The sequence below is a fragment of the Gopherus flavomarginatus genome, chromosome 9 (genome assembly GCF_025201925.1).
Source record: "Gopherus flavomarginatus isolate rGopFla2 chromosome 9, rGopFla2.mat.asm, whole genome shotgun sequence".
In the NCBI taxonomy this organism is placed as follows: Eukaryota; Metazoa; Chordata; order Testudines; family Testudinidae; genus Gopherus; species Gopherus flavomarginatus.
This window is the reverse complement of record NC_066625.1, coordinates 36,059,745-36,079,789: the sequence shown is the minus strand read 5'-3', so window position 1 is coordinate 36,079,789 and position 20,045 is coordinate 36,059,745. Positions and strand designations below refer to the sequence as shown.

The window sequence follows — 20,045 nt, the reverse complement described above, 5'->3', positions numbered from 1 at the left end:
GCTGCACTGACCACTTCCTCCTGCTAAGGAGTCTGCTGGCCCAGGGACTGTTGAGGAGACAGCAGGTCCAAGGTTTCTCAAGACTTAAAAGAACCAGAGCAGCGTGGGACTGCTGGCCTGATCCCCGGGCCAGTTAAGGAACATAGCAATAACAGACATGGCAAGCTGCTGGTGTGTTACTGCTACCCTCTAGTGGACAGAAGCAGCACTGCTGCACAGGCCCTATGCTACTAGCTACCAGGAATTCTCTCTTAGCTCAGGGCAGGACAGATCCAAATTCAGTCCTTTTTGTTGCAGTGAGGCTTCGAGTGACAACAGGGTGAGGCACAGTTATAATACCACATAGCATTTATGTCCTGCCATCTCTTTAGGGAGCACAGCTCTTTACAAAGGTGTCATTATTCCCATTATACAGATGGGGAAATGGAGGCACAGAGGCAGGCTCTTGCCCAAAGTCATCCAGATAGCCAGGAATAGAACCCCCCCTCTCCTGCTTCCCAGGTCAGCACCATACCCACCCAGCCACATCACTGTGCCATCCCAGTTGACCATGAATTTATCAACTAAAGTTCAGAGTTCACAGGATTTGGAAAATTTGAGGAAGAACCATAAAATTGGTGAATTGTAGGAACTGCCAGAACAACTCAGACAAAGGGTCCATCTACACCAGCATCCAGCCTCAGTACTAGCTTTAGAGGAAGATAGGAGAAACCCTGCAGTAGCAGTTATGGGATAAACCCTCAGGGAAAGTTTCCTCCTGACCCCCATTATGGAGAGGTTGAATTGTGTCCTGAAGCATGAGTGTTTATATTTCCTCCCCAAACTCTTGTTTAGTTTTTAATGTTTACTATAACAGCTCTAGATACTCATGTTATCCATAGATGTGTCCAGTCCCTCTTTGAATCTTGCTAGGTTCTTGGCCTCTGTGACATCTTGTGGCAATGAGTTCCACAGGTTAACTGTGCACTGTGTGAAGTCATTTTCTCTTAGTTTTGAACTTTCAATTTCATCATCATAGATTATTAGGGACCTCCAGAGATCATCTAGTCCAACCCCCTGCTCAAAGCAGGACCAATCCCCAAATGGCCCCCTCAAGGATTGAACTCACAACCCTGGGTTTAGCAGGCCAATGCCCAAACCACTGAGCTATTCCTCCCCCCCATCATTGTTCTTGTATGAAACACAGCAAACCCTGCTTCCCAGCATGGGCTTCCAAGTGTATGACTGAAAATGACCTACACAAACAACACAGAGTAAACGAGGGGCTTAATTAAAAAACAAAACTTTATTTGGTCCATTGGAACCTGAGTTTGAAAACCACCCATGGATAATTTGTATCATACAGGGATTACAGATCTGATTTACAATTGATAAAATAGCCTGTGTTTCATAAGAGCTGGACAGTATTTACAGGGTTAAAAATATTCACAGCTCAGAGAGAGAAAAGACAAGAGAGAGAGCGAGAAAAGAAAAAGACGGAATTGTCCAAAGGAGGAAAGGACAGAACAGATCGTTCGACGAATAAAAACTACAAATAACAGAGCTTGGCTCAGCTGCTCCCTGCCACTGGCAGCCAGCAGGGTCTGAGAGGCAGCGCACATGAAGGGGCAATATCCCCCCCAGCAGGGATCCCCCATTCCCACCCCCCTCCTTCCCAAGGAGCACAGTGCAGACCATAACAACAGAAGGGAGGAGAGAAGTATCCCACGCTCACAGCCTGGAGGGGAAATGGAAAACCTGGGGTCAAAATAAGCCTTGGCACTGCCAACCCCCTCGGTGCCCAGCAGAAAACCAGCCTGCCCCCAGTCTGGGTCTCTACAGCACAGCTGAACTCTCAAGGTGAGATGGCTGCTCAGGGGGGACAACCTGGCAAGCTACCTGTGCAGGCCTCAGGCCTACCTGTGTTGGAGAATCTGACCAAAGGCCTGTCTGCCTAGGGACCGAGCGCCTGTTTCAGGATGTTCATAAGAGCAGGTAAGTGAAATGGGTGGCTCCAGGGCTGATTCCGTCTGAGCATCACCCCCACTCACTTAAAAAACAGAATATTTTCCATGAGCCTTTGGGGGAAGATTAGTGCAAAGCTTAAAACCAGAGTTAAAACCGCCCTGGGATTTTCACATCAAAGGGCCTGCTATGGGGGAGAGGCTTCGCTGGGCTGGGGGAGTCACGCTCTGCACAAAGCCGAGTGGATTCACCTGCAGTGGGACCCGGCTAGCTCAGAATCCCCCATGCAGAGGTGGCAGCCCGGGGGGCTAGGGCCCACCTCGCTAATCAGCCATGAGCACGGATCTCCTGCTAGCGCCCAATGGCGCCAGGGACTGCACTGTTACTCCCATGACACCCCATGTCCATGCTCTCCAATGGGACCCACGATGTCTACCGCACAAGGCGTTTGCTGCGGTTCCGGACTTGCTGCCTCTGCTCTGGACATGACCCTCAGCCCCTGCTCCCTCTGCCCTGCAAACCCCACAAGGTGCCTGGGCAGAACCCCGTGCCCACCAGCAGCTCTGGGTCCCCTGCAGAGTGGGGCATCTGGGGGGCAGGGATTCCCTGCCTAAGCCAGCTGGCATTTGATTGGCCATTCAAAGCAATGATCACTTAAAAAAATAAAAGTCATGGCAAAACTTTCAAACAATGGGGGAGGGGCACAAGTCGGCTCAGCCCCCAGCCTGTGTCCGAACCCCAGTGCTGGCTGGTGTACCTGCTATGCTGTACCTACCCCATACACTGACAGCCCTGGAGAATCCTCGCTCCAGCTGCACCTTTCACCTGGGCTCAGCCATGTGCTGCACTGGACCATCAGTCAAGCTCAATTGTTTGTGAAGTGGCAGCTCTGTTGGCTTCCCTGGTGCAGAGAAGGCCAGGATCAGGCCTCTCAGCCTATAGTCAGGCCATCTCTGGCTGGCCTCCCTATGTGCCTGGGCCAGTGCCCCAAGCTGGGGCAGTGGTGCCAAGGGTTGAGAGGCACACTGGGGAAGGCTGGACTGTCAGTGCCAGCGGACGGTTCTCCAGCAGAGCTCATGGCTTCTCTCCTAACCCTGCTCCCCACGGCCAGTACTGCATAGTACACGTATGTTCCTTGCACACACAGAGCGTGGGGGCTGGAATCCCACACATGCCCTGTGTCTCACAATGAAGCGCAGAAAGGGCCGTTTCACTCCATTTTGGTAAAAGACGCTTTGTAAAATGCTAACAGCTGCTTTTTAAATGAAATCACCACCCCCAATCCTAGGGAAAAAAGCAGCTCCGAGCAGCTGCGTTCTGCCCACTGCAGGAGGGCGCTGCCTCCAAACACTGTTCTTTGCCCTGGTGAAATTCGAACAACGATCCCCTGCAGGCCATGAGACAAAAAACTACCACACCCAGAAACCTCTGGGGCATAAGGCTTTACCCAGAGTTGGTTTGGAGGCACAGAGATCAGAGGCGGGGGCACTGACCAGCAACTTTTACCAGATTTGTAGGTCATGTAAATTCCCAGCCTGATCTTCCTCTCCCTGACCTTCACCATCTGCCTCCTGTCAAGCCGCTGGCATGAGACGCAGCTGGAGGCAGAGATGTCAGCGCCCCGGGCCGGGCTGAGGCGATTCCATGCACCCATGGCCATTTAAAGCAGCAGCACCTTCCCGACAACCCATGCGAGCCCACTTCGGCTGGGCTGGCCCCCTGGCCGCCTCTGTCCTTACCACGAGCTTGGTCTCACACTGGCTCTCAATTCTCTTTTGCTGACAAATAGCCGACAGGACAAGGCAGGGCCCAAGGCCAGCTCCACTGGGCCATAACCAGCTTTCTGCAGCCCTGCTTCCTCAGCATCCAGGTGGGCGATCCTGGAGCTGGACCCCATGGTGCCAGGCGGGCAGAAGGGAGCACACACAGACGGACAGACGTCAGTCAGAGGTATATTGTTTTTTGCAGCATCAGGTACCTGACGCTAGCAGGGGGAGCAGAGTCCTGAGTGGCCGTAGGGTTTGGAAGGAACCTGCCTCCCCATCCCCGTTCTCCTCCCCCAGCCTGGCCAAGGCTCCTGGCTGCCCTGGCAATTGGTGGCCATTCCTCCAGACCAAGCGCATGCGCTGGAGGGGCGGGGGAAGGGCCAGGATCCTGAGACTGCCCCCACCCCGGCTGGCTCCCTGTAAAGTGCGTGCGTTGGTGGAGGGGGGTTGTGCGGAGGCAGGGAGGGGAGCGGGAGGGGGATCCCCAGCCCTGAGGGAAAGGTGCTTGACAGGATGCTGTGGCTCTGCCCCCTGGTGGCTCAGCACCGCCAGGTCGGGAAGCAGCCCGAAGCAGCCGGGGCCAAGGCCTTGGTTAAAGCGAGAAGGCAGAAGCAGGAGAGGGGCAGGGAGGGCTGGGCTGGTTGTCATAGTGGCCGGGGCCCGTGCAGCCCTGCCACCTCAGGGGTGAGCAGCGGGTTGTGGGTCCCTTTTGTTGCCATCCAGTCGTTGAGGAAGGCCTGGGCGGCTTTGCGGTGCGCCAGGCGGTGGGTGATGGAGAAGCCAGCATTGCCTTCCAGCTGGGAGAGGATCACCAGCACCTGTCTGCGGGGGGAGAGGGGTCAGTGAGGGTGCAGCCAGAGCCTGCTCTCAGCCCATGGGTGCAGCTACTGAGAGACACATGCTCCTATGTGGGGCTCCCTCATGCAGGGCCTTGCTAGGGCCATGGGGCCAGGGGGCTTGGCCGGTAGCTAGGCTCCCTCGCCAGCCCATGCCACAGCCACCTGGCACCGGATTCTCTCCCCAGCCCGTGCCCCATGGGGGTCTCTGTGGTTGGGCTGGGGGCATCAGATCCTCTTGCCAGGCCATGCCCCGTCACACGGCAGCTTCATTCCTGGCATTCCCTGAGGTGCCCTTCGCCCTGGTGGGGTGCCCCTCACCTGTGCAGGGGTGGCACACTGTCCTGGGTTTTCAGGCTGCCCCGTGTGGATACCACGTTGAAGCTGTCTGTGCAGTCGCACTGGACGTGCAGGTAGGACTTGGGGTGCCGGTTCTCCACCACCACGATCAGCCCCGCCCAGCCATGCGTCAAGTAGTAGCAGGTCATCCCCTCACGGCCCTGCTGGGACAACCAGCAGGGTTAGACGAGCAGGCCCCTCCCAGCCCCTGCGCCAGAACCACAGAGTCAGTGCCTGGTACCTGCCGTCACAACAGGAACCCTGCCAACCAGAGGGAGCTGTCGGCCTCTCCTGCTCACCCCAAGCTATCCAAGGCACCTGCCTTTGCTATGCATAACCAGTATTTACCCACCTCAGCATCCAGGGGAGGGAGGGATGGTCCTTCAGGCACAGGGATGCCCTGTGTCCCTATCCCCTGCCCTCCCTGCTCTCCAGGGACTGAGCCCATTCACACCCCCATGCACCCCAAGCAGGCTGCCTGCGGGATCCGCTAGCCAGGCACTGCCCTCCCACCAGCCCGCCCTACCTGCCTGGCAGGGAAATCTGGCCCTCAGAGGTCAGGGCATACGACTGAGCGGAGTCTGGCTTCCTGTGGGAGAGGGACAGAGAACCTGCAGCAAAAGGGAGACCCCTTCCAGCCACAAGCAAGAGCCATCAGCGGGGCACAGCGGTAAGCTAGGGGTGAGCGAGCAGAGCGCCAGCTGGAGCAGCAATGTCTACTCAGCTATTTGTAGTGTGCTAGCTCCAGCCCGCTAGTGTGCGTCCCTCTCCCTGGGCTGGGAGGCTGCAGCGCAGACGGAGACCGTGTGTACCAACCCGTCAGCCAGCAGCTAGGGACTCAGCTGGGCCCCACACCCACCTCGTGCCGCTCGCCCTTGTTCTCGGTCAGCAGGATGATGGCGTCGGCCAGTGTGGTGGGTTGCGCCTCGACCTGCTCCACCATCACTAGGCGGGAGCTGTAGATGGCCAGGATGTAGCTGGAGCTGTCAGCGGGGGGGCTGGAGGCTGGGGAGACAAAGATGGTTCAATGAAGGGGTGCACCAGGCCACCCGGGCCCCCGCCATACTGCCCGTGTTTCCCCCTGTGTCCAGCTCCTCCATCAGATTCTAGTTCAGCTCCTGCTGCTGAGGACAGGACGCTGCCCAGGGCACCTTGTTCCCTTCATCTGCACCTTGCCAAGCTCCACTGACATCACAGCCCCCTTGGGACAGGCCTTAGTCACTCCCAGACAGGAGAAACTGAGGCACAGGGTGGTGCTGTTACTGGCCCAAGACCCAGGAGTCCGAATTTCCAAAGACAGGAATTCTTGAGTCGGTCTGCAGTGATTGCAGGTGACTCACTAGCCAACTATTGGCACAACTGGCTCTGGGGGAGCTCCTAGGAGGCAGAGCACTGGCAGGGCTGGCATTGGGCACTCGGCCTGGCAGAGGGAACTCTGTGCCTGGAGGGACCAGGCTGGGGAAGGGCAGGGTGAGCCGTGCTGACGGTGGCCCTCCTTCCCCGATGAGATCGCAGGACATCACCTGTGTCTCATGAAACGGAAATGGGACACTGCTGGAGAGATTAGGACCTGGACTGTTGCCAAGCTGCCTTCCCTCTCCGACCCACCCACTCCACAGCCCCTCAGGGAAGGCTGCAGAGACATGCCCAGCCAAGGGGGGAAGCCAGGGGGAGATACCACTGCCCCTCCACGCCCGGCCTGCAGCACAGGAGCGAGGCGGCAATGCAGCCAGCCCCACAGCCCTTCCCTGTAGGGCACACTCAGCGGGCTGGTGTGCCTAGCCAGAAGTGCGCCTGGGGCCTCACCCTGGCCAGAGGACGTGCCCGGCAGCGGGGCATTCCAGTGGTTGAAGGCACAGCACACGACAGCGTACTCGCCCGGCTCCAGCATGACATCGCAGTTCACAAACTTCTTCACCGCCCGCTTGCTGTGGGCCACCAGCCGGCCCAGGCTCAGCTTGTTCCCGCTGGTGAAGGTGGCGCGGAACACCATGATGCACAGGTCCAGCAAGTGGCTGTCCACCATGTCGGAGCGCCTGCCAGGGGTGGGGTGGGGGGGGGAGAAGTCAGGACTGCGCCAGTCATGTCCCTACCCACCCTGGATGGGGAGGCTCTAACCAGGTGATATGGCTTTACTGCCAAGATGAGCTGTGCTGCCGTGAGCAGCACAGGTCAAGCGGAGCAGATCCACCAGCTGGGCCTGCGGAAAGCATGGCAGAAGTGCCTCCTAGCAGCAGCCGACGTGCTTTGCAGGCTTAGCTCTGTAATACAGAGTAGGGCTACAGGGGGCAAGAGTGTACCCAAGAAAGGCTCCCCCTGCTGGCCTGGGTGCCCTTCGCCTGACACAAACCGTTCCTGCTTGCATATAGCTCAGGCAGAGGGAGACACATCCTGGGTGCTGGTAGCAGTGGATTACAATAAAACCCCGGGCAGATCTTGGTGATCTTTCCCCTTCACGTGTCTCCTGCATTGAGTCAGGGCTTTACACCCGCAGCCAGCAGATGGGGCAGAACGCTTCCTGCCAGGCCCTCTTCTCATCCGCAGTAAGCAGCACCGAGACATCGCAGCAGAGCCACCTTCCCAGGCCAGCCCCAGGAGGGAGGCTGGGAGATTGCTGGGGGAAACGCCAATCTGGGCAATTCCCAGCCCAGGCTGCTTTGGACAGTCAGGGAATAACCACAGCTGGCCTGTCACCAGCACCACTTGAACAAGGATCCCAAAGTGCTTTGCAAATGTTAATGGCAGGGCAGGATTATTATCCCCATTTACAGTGGGGAAACGGAGGCCCAGAGCATGGCAGTGACTTGCCCGTGGTCACCCAGGGGCGAGGGGCAGAGCTGAGAATGGAACCTTAGACTCCTAGCTCCCAGACCCGTTCCCCCCTGCACTGCTTCTCTGAACTAGATCCAAGGCATTGCTCCGTGCCCAAGTGCCAGACCTGGTTTCCCTGCCTCACCTGCTGCCCTCCTGGAAGAGGGCGAACTCCAGCGCAGCACGCTCCAGCACCGTCAGTGAGGTCACTGTCACAGGTCCACTGGCCTTGTTGGGGAAAGTCCCCTGCACCCGAACCTCGTGCCAGTCTGAGTGGAGCTTGCAGATATCCACCGAGTCAAAGTATCTGCCAGGAGTGGGGCCAAAGCGGGCATCAGTTCCAGGCAACGGCAGCCATGGCTGGACTGGGGCTTGCAAACCCAGGCAGCACCAGGGCCTTGGTGAGTGGATCCAGCCTCGCCCTCCCCACCACCGGGCAACAGAGCACCTCCAAGGAGGATGCAGATGGCTACCCACGGACAGGAGCCACACCGGGGGTGGGTCAGAGTGGCACGATCCAAGTCCTCTGCAATAGAGAGGGGCTTCCCAGTGAGCAGGGGCCAGGCCAGACTCGCCCCAGCCAGCACACCCCCACGCCCAGCCCCTCTCCTTGCACGGCTCGCAGGCTGGAGCCAGAGCCCAGTGGGGTGGCCCTGGGTGGCTGTGCTGCCCAGCAGGGGGTGCTACAGGGATTGCCCATGGAGACCTGGCCCAGGCTCCCAAGCCCCTGGCATTCCTGGTGGAAGAGGCAAGGAGCGGGTGGGAAAGAGGGAGGGAGGGGCAGAAACAAAGGAGAGCAGCACTGGGGGTGGTGGGGGATTAAATGGCTCTTCCCCAAACTAGTACAGCCCTTGCCTGATGCCTAAGAGCCTCAAAGGATCGTGAGGGGCTAGAGGCGTTTTATAGGGAGCGGATCCCCCCTTCAAGAGACGGCACCGGCATGCCGATCACCACTAGGTGGCGCCATAGCACCATGCTTGGCAAGGGACAGGGGATGTGGGCACAGCCCAGCCAGTGCTGCTCCTGGGGCCCTGAAGACCCACAAACAACCAGGCACTTGGGTTTAAGTCTTCTCTAAGGTGGCACACACCAATGGCCTGGGCCCATGAATTGCCAGCAGCACTTCCGGCAGGAGACCGGCAGGACCTCCCCATCCCAACACCGGCCAGGTCTGACCCTGTGCCACATACTGGACCCACTCGGATCATGGGTGGGAGCCAACACAGACTCCTGCCACAGGGACCGACCCGCTGCACTGCCCTGGCCAGAGGGGCTAGCGAGGACTGTCTTAGCTCAGAGACCTCCCAGCCCCTAGAGCATTTACTGCCGACTCTCAATGGGGCATTTTAATGCAGTCTGTGTATCTGTCCACGTCTGACCTTGTGCCCAACTACCCATGCTCGTGAGCCTCGGCCCCAGGCTGCCATGGGATCCCAGGGGTCCTCCCCACAGGTTCTGGGCTTGCCTTGTCATGGAGTACATGGGAGCCCGGGGGCAGGGCAAGGCAGGATTCAGCCCTCAGGATTTCTCCAGAGCTGTGTCCTGTCCCAAGTGACAGCTTCCCCCACGCCCCTCGAGAAGCTCTGAGAGAGCTCAAGAGCAGCCAGTTTTTTCCTGATGTAGGGGCTAAATTTTCCCTTTTGTAATTTTATCCTGTTGCCCCTTCTCCCTCCCTTTAAGCCACCTCCCTCATCCCAGGTATTTACCCCACACAAACCTCGGTACCCTCCCACCCTCAGGTGCCACTCAGCCAAGCTCTGCCTAGCTTGGCTTTTTTTGAAGCTGGACTCTCAGTGCAGGTGGCAGCAGAGTCTGATCTGAGCCCAGAGTTGTTGGGATCTGGGGCTCTCGCTAGATTCAGTCCCAGGAGAAGCAGGACAGGCCCAGAGGGCAGCTGCCCTGCTCCTGTCTCCTGTTCTATAATAGGTAACGATGAGGCCAGGAATTCGAAGCTCAGTAGGGCGAGGGGGACCCAGTGTAGCCCCCAAGCGCTGGCATGTGGGGAGTCCCCTGTTCAGTTTACCTGATGAAGTCGCCATACTCCATCCAGAAGACGCCCTCACTGCTCCCATGGGGCATCAGATCATGACGCAAGTGCACTGGCCAGTGGGGCCACTCGTCGGACCAGCTGCCATTCCAGGAAAAGCGGCCCCAGGGGTTCCGGAGCCGCAGGAGCCTGATGGGGCAGAGGGAACAGCCCCCAGAATCACAGCAGTGCTGGGCGAAGGGCACAGCTACTGCACTCGTCAGCTACAACCCACTAGACAGTTTTCATCTCCCGAGACTCTCCCCCTCCACCCCCCGGGGGAGAGCCAGCACAAAAGCACAGTGTCTCCAAAATCAGGGGACTGAAAGCATGGCCTGACCCAGGCCTAGTGCAGGCAGGGGCTGTGCAACCTCCTGTCCTCACTCTGCCACTACCCTACTCCTGGGCTCCCAGCACAGCTCTGCCCTGCAAGTGCACCTCAGTTCAGACCCACAGCCCCCTGCCTGCTGTCCCAGCCCTGGGACCCCCACACCTCTGCCAGTGCCCCTCCATCCAGTATCTGCTGCAACCCAAATACCGTCCTTACGCTGCGCTCAGCAGAGGCCACTTGCACGACAGCACTGAGCGGCAGAGTGGTGTGATGTAGGCAAGCCATTAAAGAGATCCCAAACTGAGCCCGCTGAGCTAGCTTTGAAAGCAGGTCTCCCATAGCATGCCCCCCCTCTCCCTCCGGTAAGCCCAGTATCACTCCAAGTGAGGATGAGGAGGTGGCAGACCCACCCCAAGGCCCTTACAGCCGCAGCTGGAGGCTGGCCTGTTTGTACCAGACAAAATCGGGGGCAGGCAGGGAACCTCTCTCTGCAGCTCCCTTCCCACCGGCCAGTAAAGATTGGGGATGGCTAGTCCAGCGAGATCAGGGCCATCCAGCATACAGTGGACAAGGATGCTGGGGGGGCCAGCTTATAGCACAGCAGCGCCTCAAGGCATAAACCAGTTTGTGTGACACCAAGGGACAGAGCAAGGGATTCCACTGGGGGGACTTGGCCACTGTTTGTTATTAGGATTCCTGGGGTCCCCTTGGGGCCAAGGCCTGCAGGGGGGCCATTCAGCACAGACAGTCCCTTAACCCAACACCCCCATCCTCAGCCATGTGACACACCCTCTCCCTTTCCCCCAGGATTTCAGCTTAGCCCTACGCTGACACCATGAACCCAGCTAGAGCAAGGCTCTGCCTCAGCAGCCCCTGGGCAGGCGCAGGAGGCTGAACAATTTCTCTGTGCTGCTCACCCTGCGCCCCCCCTCACCACCCGAGCACAGAGGGGGCTGGCAGCACGACACCCTGTGCACTGTGGCCCAGCTCACCTGTAGCCCTGCACGTCCTGCACGTCCAGTATTGAGTAGGCATGCCGTGGGCGAAGGCCCATGCTCTCGTAAGCTGCGTCATCCACCTTCATGTTGCCCCCGCCACAGGAGGCGCCCATCAGAAACCTGCAATGGGCAGGGAGGAGAACAGAGGAGATTGGCGCCGCGCCGTGTGGCACTGACAGGGATGGGAGGAGAGGCTGGGAGTTGGGCCTCCCCCTCCACATAAGGGCACGGAGCCAGGGACAATCATTCTCAAACCCCAAGAGGAGCTCCCCTGGTTCAGTGACAGGCGGCCTGGTGCCAGCCACACATTCCGCTCTCGGGAACATTCTCTCTCTATTCACCCCACAGCCCCCAGGTCTCCCCGTACTTTGCCCCAGCCCAGGGCCCCATTGGCAATGCCTAGGGCTAGGGTTGCCTATGCCAGGCATACAGCGGAACAGACTGCAGCCATCCATGGAGATGACCCCTGCTGAGACCACTGGCCTGGCACACAGCACTCCAGTCTGCTTGGAGCAGGTTATAGTGTGATACACTGTGGTTATACTGTGTGCTGCACTCTAGAGCTTCCACTGGGCACCCCACTTCAGGCACAGAGAAGCATTGCATGCTGGGATCTGTAGTCTCTCCAGGCGGCATTACACCATTAAAGAAAAGGACAGCTGATGAACTGTGCAGCAGAACCCTGGGCATCGCATATGGTTTGTTTAGCCATCCCGGCTCCACACTCTCCTACCAGAGAGAAATATCACCAGTTTCCAGCTGCCATCCAGGACCCTAACTTCCCTCCCTTCTCCTTGCATCTTCCAATGCCCTTCATTGCAAATCCAAATGACCCCGGCCTTCTCCTAGTCTCACAGATCCGGTTTCACTTCTCACAGCAACATTACGCCCCAATGGGGGAATATGTGGGGGTGGGGTCTTAATAATATAGAAGATTGGAAAACAAAACTCGAGCAAAGCAAAAACATCAAATGAATCATCAGGTTAACAATCAGCCGTTAAAACCCAACCCAGCCTGGGGATAACTATGGGAGGGAAGCTCATCAGGGTTGGATTTTCTGTACAGAAACAAACAAGGCGAAAGTCACTTCCTAGCACTATGCCCAGGGCCCTGCTTCCAAAATTTATCAGGGCTGCCAAGTGGGGCAGGTTGCATTCTGGGTTGACACTCTAGCCTCTCTTCCGTGCTCTCTATGAATGTGAGCTGCCACTCTAGCCTCTCTTCTACAACTCTATGCTCCTGACAGCTGAACGTGAACCCCTCCTGCCTCATCTTACCCAGCCTCCTTAGAACTCAGCATTTTGGCCCAGATGAGGTCAGTGTCAATGGGCTCCTCACGAGGGTTAGTGGAGCTGACCTGCAGCATCAGGCTCTCGCAGGGGGCGCCGGTTAGTGTAGCCAGGCCTTCGATGGCGCGCCCCGCCTGGAGGGCAAAGTACGAACCATGCAGCTTGGCCAGAGCCTTCTCAATGAGGGCTACCCACAGCTGCTTCCTCTGGGCCTGAGAAAGGGAAAGAACCAGGGGTTACAATCACTTAGAGGCGTGGGGCCAGCTACAGAGTCACACTCACACACTCATGCAAGACAGGACCTTTGTGCAAAAGTCCTCCCCCGGTCTCCTTGACCCCACCTTGCAAAGATCACGCAGCATTATCTGACCAGCATCTTGTTCCTGTGGCATCACTTCCCCCCCACATGCTGGAGTTGACCCAAGAGGCTGTGAAGACTCTACTGACAGTGTGGTGCAGAGATGTACTGGGATAGGTTTTCAAACACAGGCTAATGGCCCCAATTCCCAGTAAATCTGGATTTAGGAATGTTTAATAAGAAAAGGGGATTTCAAACGAGTCCTGAATGCCTGGATTGACACCCACCCCCCCAAAACCAGCCCCATGGATTAGGCTGACTAAAGAGCACTAACAGATGGAACCAGTTACATTTCACTCAAGGTAAAGACAAGATTGCTTCAAGGACAAATGGATGACAGCTCAGAGATGTCAGAGACACAACAGCAAACTTCTCTGCCCCGCAGCGCAGGGACAATGGGGAGAAGTAATTAGACAGAGGTTGCTTTGCAGGAGTAGCGTACCCTGAAATTGCTTTGTTATGGTGCTAGGCTGTGGCATTGTTACTGATGCTAAGCTGTGGCATTGATTATATATTCATAAATAAAGGCAAAGACTGCATGAATACAACTAGACATCTGCAAAGGTTCCATCAGCACTAGCCACAAGGCACAGCCTGTATGATTGATTGTGCAGCGCCTAGCACAGTGGGGTCCTGGTCTATGCCTGGGTCTCCTAGACACTACCACAATACACATAAAAAATAACCCTATTGCATGCCCTTTGTTAGATGAGCGAGGCATTTTGCAAACACCCAGCAGCTCCCCACCCATGGAACTTACAGCCTATGGAGACAAAAAAAACAGAGGAGGAGCAGATGACAGCAGTGACTGCGGCGGTATCTGGCATGTCTCTTGTTGAGGCTAGATGTTAAGTTACACATTTCAAAAAGCAACGGAAAATACCGCCTACATGCAACCTGGCTGAGCTAACACGGTGCTGCAGGAACCGTGGGAAAGTGCTTTGAGATCAACAGATGAAGCGCACCCTCTGATTAGCCACATTGCGTGACATTTTGTGACTGACAGGTGACATTCCAGGAGGAGGTGACTGGGGTGGGACCTTCCGAGACGGGGGAGAAGAATGAGGCTTCTTTACGTCTATAAAGAAAGCCTGAAAGTGCTTTTGTGTTTTGTTTTTAAAAGTCCCTTCTCCCTGCACCCCCAAAATGTTATTTATCTCTGCTTGAGATCCTATACAAGTGGGCCCTGATGCTGCTCTTATTTTGACTTTTTAAAACTCAGGCTTTTGGTTCACATTGGTTATCGCATTTAACCCCAAAACCTACAAAACATCTAAGAGAAAAATTCCTTTTCTTAAAGATTCAATTCTGCTCCTCCACCCAAGACCAAAGAAAGTTCAATCCACATGCAAGACCTGCAAGGAAACCTCCAGAAACCTCAGGGAAGGCCTGACTTAATATTTCTGATATTTCTAAGGTAAAATAAAAACACACTTTATTTTGAAAATATATAAATGTAATTCTTATCCAGCCTTCTCTGTGCTTCATGAGGAGGCACAAGCTGGGCACGGATCTATCCCCCACCTTTTTAGTTCCCCTTTAATGGTGCCTTGGCTTTCCTACAGATCTCAGTGCACTCACGCGGGCGTTGGAACATATGCCTGCAGAAATCCGGCCCACGGTTGTTTTGATTTTGAAATGAATGCTGAGGATTTGCAGAAAGCTGCCAGCCTAGCAGAGACCCACACTGCTTTCTATGCCCCTGATTTTGTCAGGTCTCTGACACTGAGGCAGTGCGGTTTGTCCGGAGGATTTTCCGGTCTGTGTTTCAGAAAGGATGCTTCCAATCTCCTTCATGCAAACAAGCCCAGCAAGCAGCCCCTGGGCCTGTCAGACTGGGCAGGGAGAACAAGCTGTGATGTCCCGAAGGGGCTGAGCCTTTTTTAATCAGACACAATCCGAGCAGATGCCAGCTGAGCATGCCCAGAAGCGATCTGACAATTGCTCAGAGTGTGTTTATGTCTAACGTCCCCCTCAAACCAAGCAAAGGTTAATGGGGGCTGTCCTTACTGAGAACGGGGCCCTGCCCTGCTTCAAACTGCGGCCCTCTTTGCTCCCATCCCATGGCTCGAAAACGGCTCATGCTTAAAAAACAGAATAGTCTGTAAGTGGAGAAGGGAGGAAGGCAACTCAGCAAGTTACATGCATGTGAGACTCAGGGAGGCTGCAATGGAGAGAGCTTGGCAGCCTAATGCAGGCGCCGCCTGCAGCTACTGTAATAAAGGGCGAAACTCAGCCCACAGCAGGCTGTGAAGCAGTGACTGTTCCCCATTACCCACTCCACAGCCAGCGGCAAGGCACAGGGTGAACTGTGATCAGCAATGCCCTAGCCCTGTGATTTTGATCTACATGTCCTGGCGGAAGGGGCTATTCCTGCCGCTTCGCTCTCTGTCCCAGAGTAGGCCCATCAGAGCTCCCAAACCGCTCGTCCATGGAACATCAAACCCTCCTGTCTGCCGCCCGGTGGCCAATGGCTGCCAAGGCAGGAGGAGGGGGCGCTGACCTGAGAGAAGAGGAGGTAGCCACACTCGTCACAGGGCAGCATGTCATCCACCAGCACTGTGGTCCATGTGCCATCTTTGCAAAGCCGCACCTGATAGGCTCCCTCCGGGCACATGGTCCGCGTGATCATCACCTTCTCCACCAGCTCGGGTCGCTCCGCCAGCACTGCCAGGGCACTCAAGAACCTGGGGACAGACCAGACAAGAGGCCTCCGGAACCATGCTGGGGGAGGCATGTCTGTGGCATTGGTATGGAGAGACGGCCTTGAGCTGAGAGGGGGCACAGAGTCTGGTGGGTAGGGAGGGAAGAGAACATTCACCTCGGGGATATTCCTGCACCTGCTCTCCAGAGGAGCCAGGAGCTGGCTAGATGTGCCCTCGGATCCTACCAGCCTAGCTGGGCCCCTGGAACGGAAACGTCCCTCCAGCTGGATTCCTGCCTTCTCACTCAGCTGCGGGACTCCCCAGCCCCAGGTACCTGAGATCTGGCTGGGGTGGGCGAGGTGTCAGCCCAGCCCTGGGAGCTTTGCCAGGGACTCTGGCTGCAGCACGCTTGGCCCCTGTGCTGTATCCAGCCCCGTGGGGCAAGGAGTGTTTTGGGCACTGGCCCTGCCCAATGGATTAGCCCTTTTCACGCTTTCTGCCTTCGGGAAGAATAGCAGAATGGTGTCCAGGTTGGCTAAGCATATGCACGTACACAGCCTGGCACTGCCAGCAGGGAGTGCCCTCCACCTACAGTCAACATCCAAAAAACTCTGCCTTATGCTCCTCATGGGCTGCAGAGAGGAAAGATACAAGGCAGCTCCAGAGACAGAGCTTGCTTTCTGAGCTATCCCAACTACTCTCTGCCAAGGCAAGGGGGCAGGCATGTAGATGGCCCTGGAACATGCCAAGTGCTCATCAGCAACCATTCTGGAAGGGACGTTAAACCTTGTGCTTCGGGGTTTGAGCCAATTGCTAGCTATTAAGTAGCAGGATGAGGCAAATTATCCCACATCGGCTACTGCGGGGTTCTTCCCTCAGCATCTAAACCTCCAGACTGGCCACCGTAAAACAGGACACTGGGCGGGAAGGACCTTGGTTCTTATCCTGCCTGGCCATGCCCAAGTCATCTTAGAGCCATGCACATGCAGCCATTGCAGAGGGGCAGGGACCACGAGGGAGTGGGACAGATCCCCGGGGTCCTGTCTGAACTGGTCCAGCAGGAAATCAGGAATAGGACTCAGGAGTTCATCCGTGGATGCAGACACAAAATAGGAGAGGAGACTTTGGCTCTCTATAATGAGGGGTGAGGGCATGCTAGGGATTGGGATAGTAGTGGATGGAGGGGGTAGATGAAGGGGACTGGGGTCTGTGATGGGATGAGGGATGGCAGCTGGCACAGGGGTGTTTGTGTGAACACAAGAGAGGGTTGGTGTGGCTGGAGCACTCCCAGCCCCTTACCAGCAGTTTCCCAGGAGTCCCTGCAGAATGTCCGAGGGCCGGGGTGTCCGGAACACTGACCACTTGACTGACCAGTCCTTGGAGATGCTACAGTTGATTTCGTGGGGTCGCAGCCATAGCTTCACCCTCTGCTGCACGCTGTCCCCGTCAGGGAACCCCACTGCCTTGGGCCCTGGGTGAAAACTGTCGTCCACAAAGTTGACCTTGTTCTGTAAACACAAGCATACCGTAAGGCAAGAGCATGTCCCCATGGCCCCATCAGTGCACCTCCAATGGGAGGGGACTCCTGGCTCCGCACATCCCCCAGGAGGAGGAGCCAAGGTGTATCTGCCACTGCCCTAGCTGGGAGGGTAGGATACGCTGGAGGCTGAGCCCTCGAGTTGCTGTCAGGGAGGCTGGCACCTCAAACGCTCCCCTAAGGCAGGCGTTCAGAGTAAGGTGCCCGGAGATTGTAGCAGAGAGGGCACAGCAGCATTAGACCTCAGCAGACTTTTCCCAGGGCTGCTGCTGAGTGGAGCACCTCTGAGAATATGGAGGAAGTAGGTCCCTGCAGCTCCCCCTGCAGGAAGCTGAGCCAGGCTGAAGGGACCGTCCCACTATTCCCCATGGGTCAGGGGGTATCTCATAAAAGGCAGGAATTCGCCCTCGCACAAGGAATGTGCAGCCCTATGAACACGTGGGAACCACAACTGCTTTCCACCCTCCTGAGAGCAAGGCCGGTCTCGTGGCTAAGGAATGAGGAGACCTGGGGTCAATTCCCCGCTCTGCCAGACTCCGTGTGTGATCGTGGGCTTGTCGGTCAGTCTGGAGCTGTGGAGTGGGACCGATACTCCTGCCTTTCTCACATCGTGTGCGTCTTGGCAAGTTAGGTTGGGCAGTTTTGGGGCAGGACCTGTCTCTCACCATGTGCCGCACATCGGGGCCTCAAGAAGATAAGAATAGCAGCACACAGGGCTTTGGAGCGGAGCCCGGACTGGAGCGCGGAGCAGCAGAGCTGCAGGTTTTTGCCTGGAGCTGGAGCGGAGCCGGAGCACAGCTCCAAAGCCCTGGCAGCAAACCTCCAAGGAAGCCTCCACTCTAAACCATGCTCTAAACGCTCACTGCTCTGTACCATCAAGGAGTCTTTGCCAGTTGCTCCCTTGCAGTCTCTGAGTCATGGAAGCTGCAGGCTGCTCAGCAGCACTCAGCTTGAGGAGGCCAAGCGGGGGAGGAGCAATTGACCAAGGACACATGGAGCAGAGAGATTAGACAAGGGAGATAAAAATCAGAGGGCTGCTGCCCCAGCCCTGGCCCATCCAATTCCCTTCCCATCATAGGCCCGGCCTCCTTCCACCTGTGCTGCACTCTGCGCGGAGGGGGAAACCAGACCGGGCTGAGCACTGGGAGGGTTTCCCCAGGAAGCCAGTGCACCAGTAGGAGGAGGATCTACTGGAGCTCTGGGAATTGACAGACACTGTGCAGGAAGGGGGCTGGGTTGAAGGATTTGTGTAGGACAGGCCGCAGCTCACTGTGCAGCCTGCGGCCGGGATTCAAAAGGCTCTGCGCTGCCCGCAGCCACAGGGAGCTCAGAGCTCTTTAAATCTCAGCCCCGGCCGGGATTCATAGGGCTCTGGGCTGCCGGCAGCGGCAGGGAGCCCAGAACCCTTTAAATCCCAGCCGTGGCCAGGATTCAAAAGGCTCTGCGCTGCCCGCAGATGTGGCAAGCCCAGAGCTCTTTAAATCTCAGCCGCAGCCAGGATTCATAGGGCTCTGGGCTGCTGGCAGCGGCAGGGAGCCCAGAGCCCTTTAAATCCCAGCCGCGGCCGGGATTCAAAGGGCTCTGGGCTGCCCACAGAGATTCCTGGCCGCGGCTGGGATTCAAAGGGCTCTGGGCTCCCCGCCGCTGAGGGCAGCCCAGAGCCCTTTGAATCCCAGGGGTGGCTGAGATTTAAAGGGCTCAGGGCTCCCCACGGCTGCATGCAGCCCAGAGCCCTTTGAATCCCGGCCGCGGCTCCAGCGGATGGGCTGGGGCTGGGATTTCAAGGGCTCGGGCTCCCCTCAGCAGCAGGAGCTCTGGACCCTTTAAATCCCTGCCCCAGCCCTGCAAAGCTCTGGGTTCCCCCAGCTGCCAGAGCCCTGGGTCCTTTAATTTGACCGAGGGCTCCCAGCCACCTCTTCAGCTGGGAGCCCCTGGTTGATTTAAAATCAAGTATCACCTCCCCACCCCCAACCTTCCTTTTTGGCCCACAGCTGTTTTGGTGGGGCGGCGCTGGGGAAGGAGGGTTTGTTTCTGCAGGTTTGGGCGGTGCTGGGGCGGGGTGTTTCCACCGGGCCGGGAGGTCCTGGGGGGGGTGTTTCCGTGGGGCCGGGGGGGTTCGGCCCTCAGCTGTTTTCTTTGGAGTAATGCGGCCATCATTGCTTTACAAGTTGTGCAGGCCTGGTGTAGGAAATAAAGAAGGAAGCATTTTGGGAGGTGATGTGCAGGTCTACTCTGGGAGACCCTGTGGCCAGCTAGAGAACTGTTGGTGTATCTGTTGTTATAACCCTAAGGGAGCAGCCCCTGACAGAGGAGAGATGACATTTACTCAGACTGTTCACAACTGGCTGGATACAAACCAGGATCTTTTTAAGTTAAAGAAAAATCAAATTGTTACAATAGAAAACAAATGAAATTTAAATGAGGTTCTCTAGCCATGGCAGGGGTGGGCAAACTCTTTTGCCTGAGGGCCACATCTGGGAATAGAAATTGTATGGCGGGCCATGAATGCTCACAAAATGTGGGTTGGGGGTGTGGGAGGGAATGAGGGCTCTGGTTGGGGGTGGGGGCTCCAGGGTGGGGCCAGAAATGAAGTGTTCTGGGTGCAGGTGAGGGCTCTGGCTGGGGGGGAGGGCTCTGGGGTGGGGCTGAGGAGTTTGAGGTATAAGAGGGTGTTCTGGGCTAGGACCAAGGGCTTCGGAGGGTGGGAGGGGGATCAGGGATGGGGCAGGGGGTTGGGGTGTGGAAAGGGGTGCAGGAAGGGGTGCAGACTCTGGCTGGGGATGCAGGCTCTGGGGTGGGGTTGGGGATGAGAGCTCTGTGGTGCAGGAGGGTGCTCTGGGCTGGGATCAAGGTGTTCGGAGGGCAGGAGGGGAATCAGGGCTAGGGCAGGGGGTTGGAGAGCACGGAGAGGCTCAGGGATGCAGGCTTTTGGCGGCGCTTACCTCAAGCGGCTCCCGGAAGCAACAAGCACATCCCTTCTCTGGCTCCTATGCGGAGGCACGGCCAGGTGGCTCTGCACACTGCCCCATCCGCAGGCACCACCCCTGCAGCTCCCATTGGCTGCGATTCCCGGTCAACAGAGCTGCAGGGGTGGCACTTGGGGTAGGGGCAGTGCGCAGACCTGAGGCCCCAAGGTGTTCCTATGACAGGGGTGGGCAAACTAT

General features: G+C 57.1%; 1 protein-coding gene across 5 annotated transcripts in view; it reads right to left on the bottom strand.

The window, feature by feature from the left end:
• Window positions 1–1,266: 1,266 nt before the first annotated feature.
• Window positions 1,267–20,045, bottom strand: part of CAPN15 (calpain 15) — an 88,915-nt gene continuing 70,136 nt past the window's right edge. For 4 of the 5 annotated variants that reach the window (XM_050968129.1, XM_050968130.1, XM_050968127.1 and 1 more), the window contains 10 exons: window positions 16,644–16,852; window positions 15,203–15,386; window positions 12,330–12,553; window positions 11,046–11,171; window positions 9,720–9,872; window positions 7,842–8,003; window positions 6,692–6,921; window positions 5,745–5,890; window positions 4,868–5,046; window positions 1,267–4,532 (listed from right to left, as the gene is read on the bottom strand). In XM_050968129.1, the coding sequence (XP_050824086.1) occupies window positions 4,355–4,532; window positions 4,868–5,046; window positions 5,745–5,890; window positions 6,692–6,921; window positions 7,842–8,003; window positions 9,720–9,872; window positions 11,046–11,171; window positions 12,330–12,553; window positions 15,203–15,386; window positions 16,644–16,852 (1,791 nt within the window). In that variant the 3' untranslated portion in view covers window positions 1,267–4,354. Of the gene's footprint in view, window positions 4,533–4,867; window positions 5,094–5,744; window positions 5,891–6,691; window positions 6,922–7,841; window positions 8,004–9,719; window positions 9,873–11,045; window positions 11,172–12,329; window positions 12,554–15,202; window positions 15,387–16,643; window positions 16,853–20,045 lie in introns of those variants that run through there. The other variant, XM_050968132.1, reaches the window with a different exon arrangement.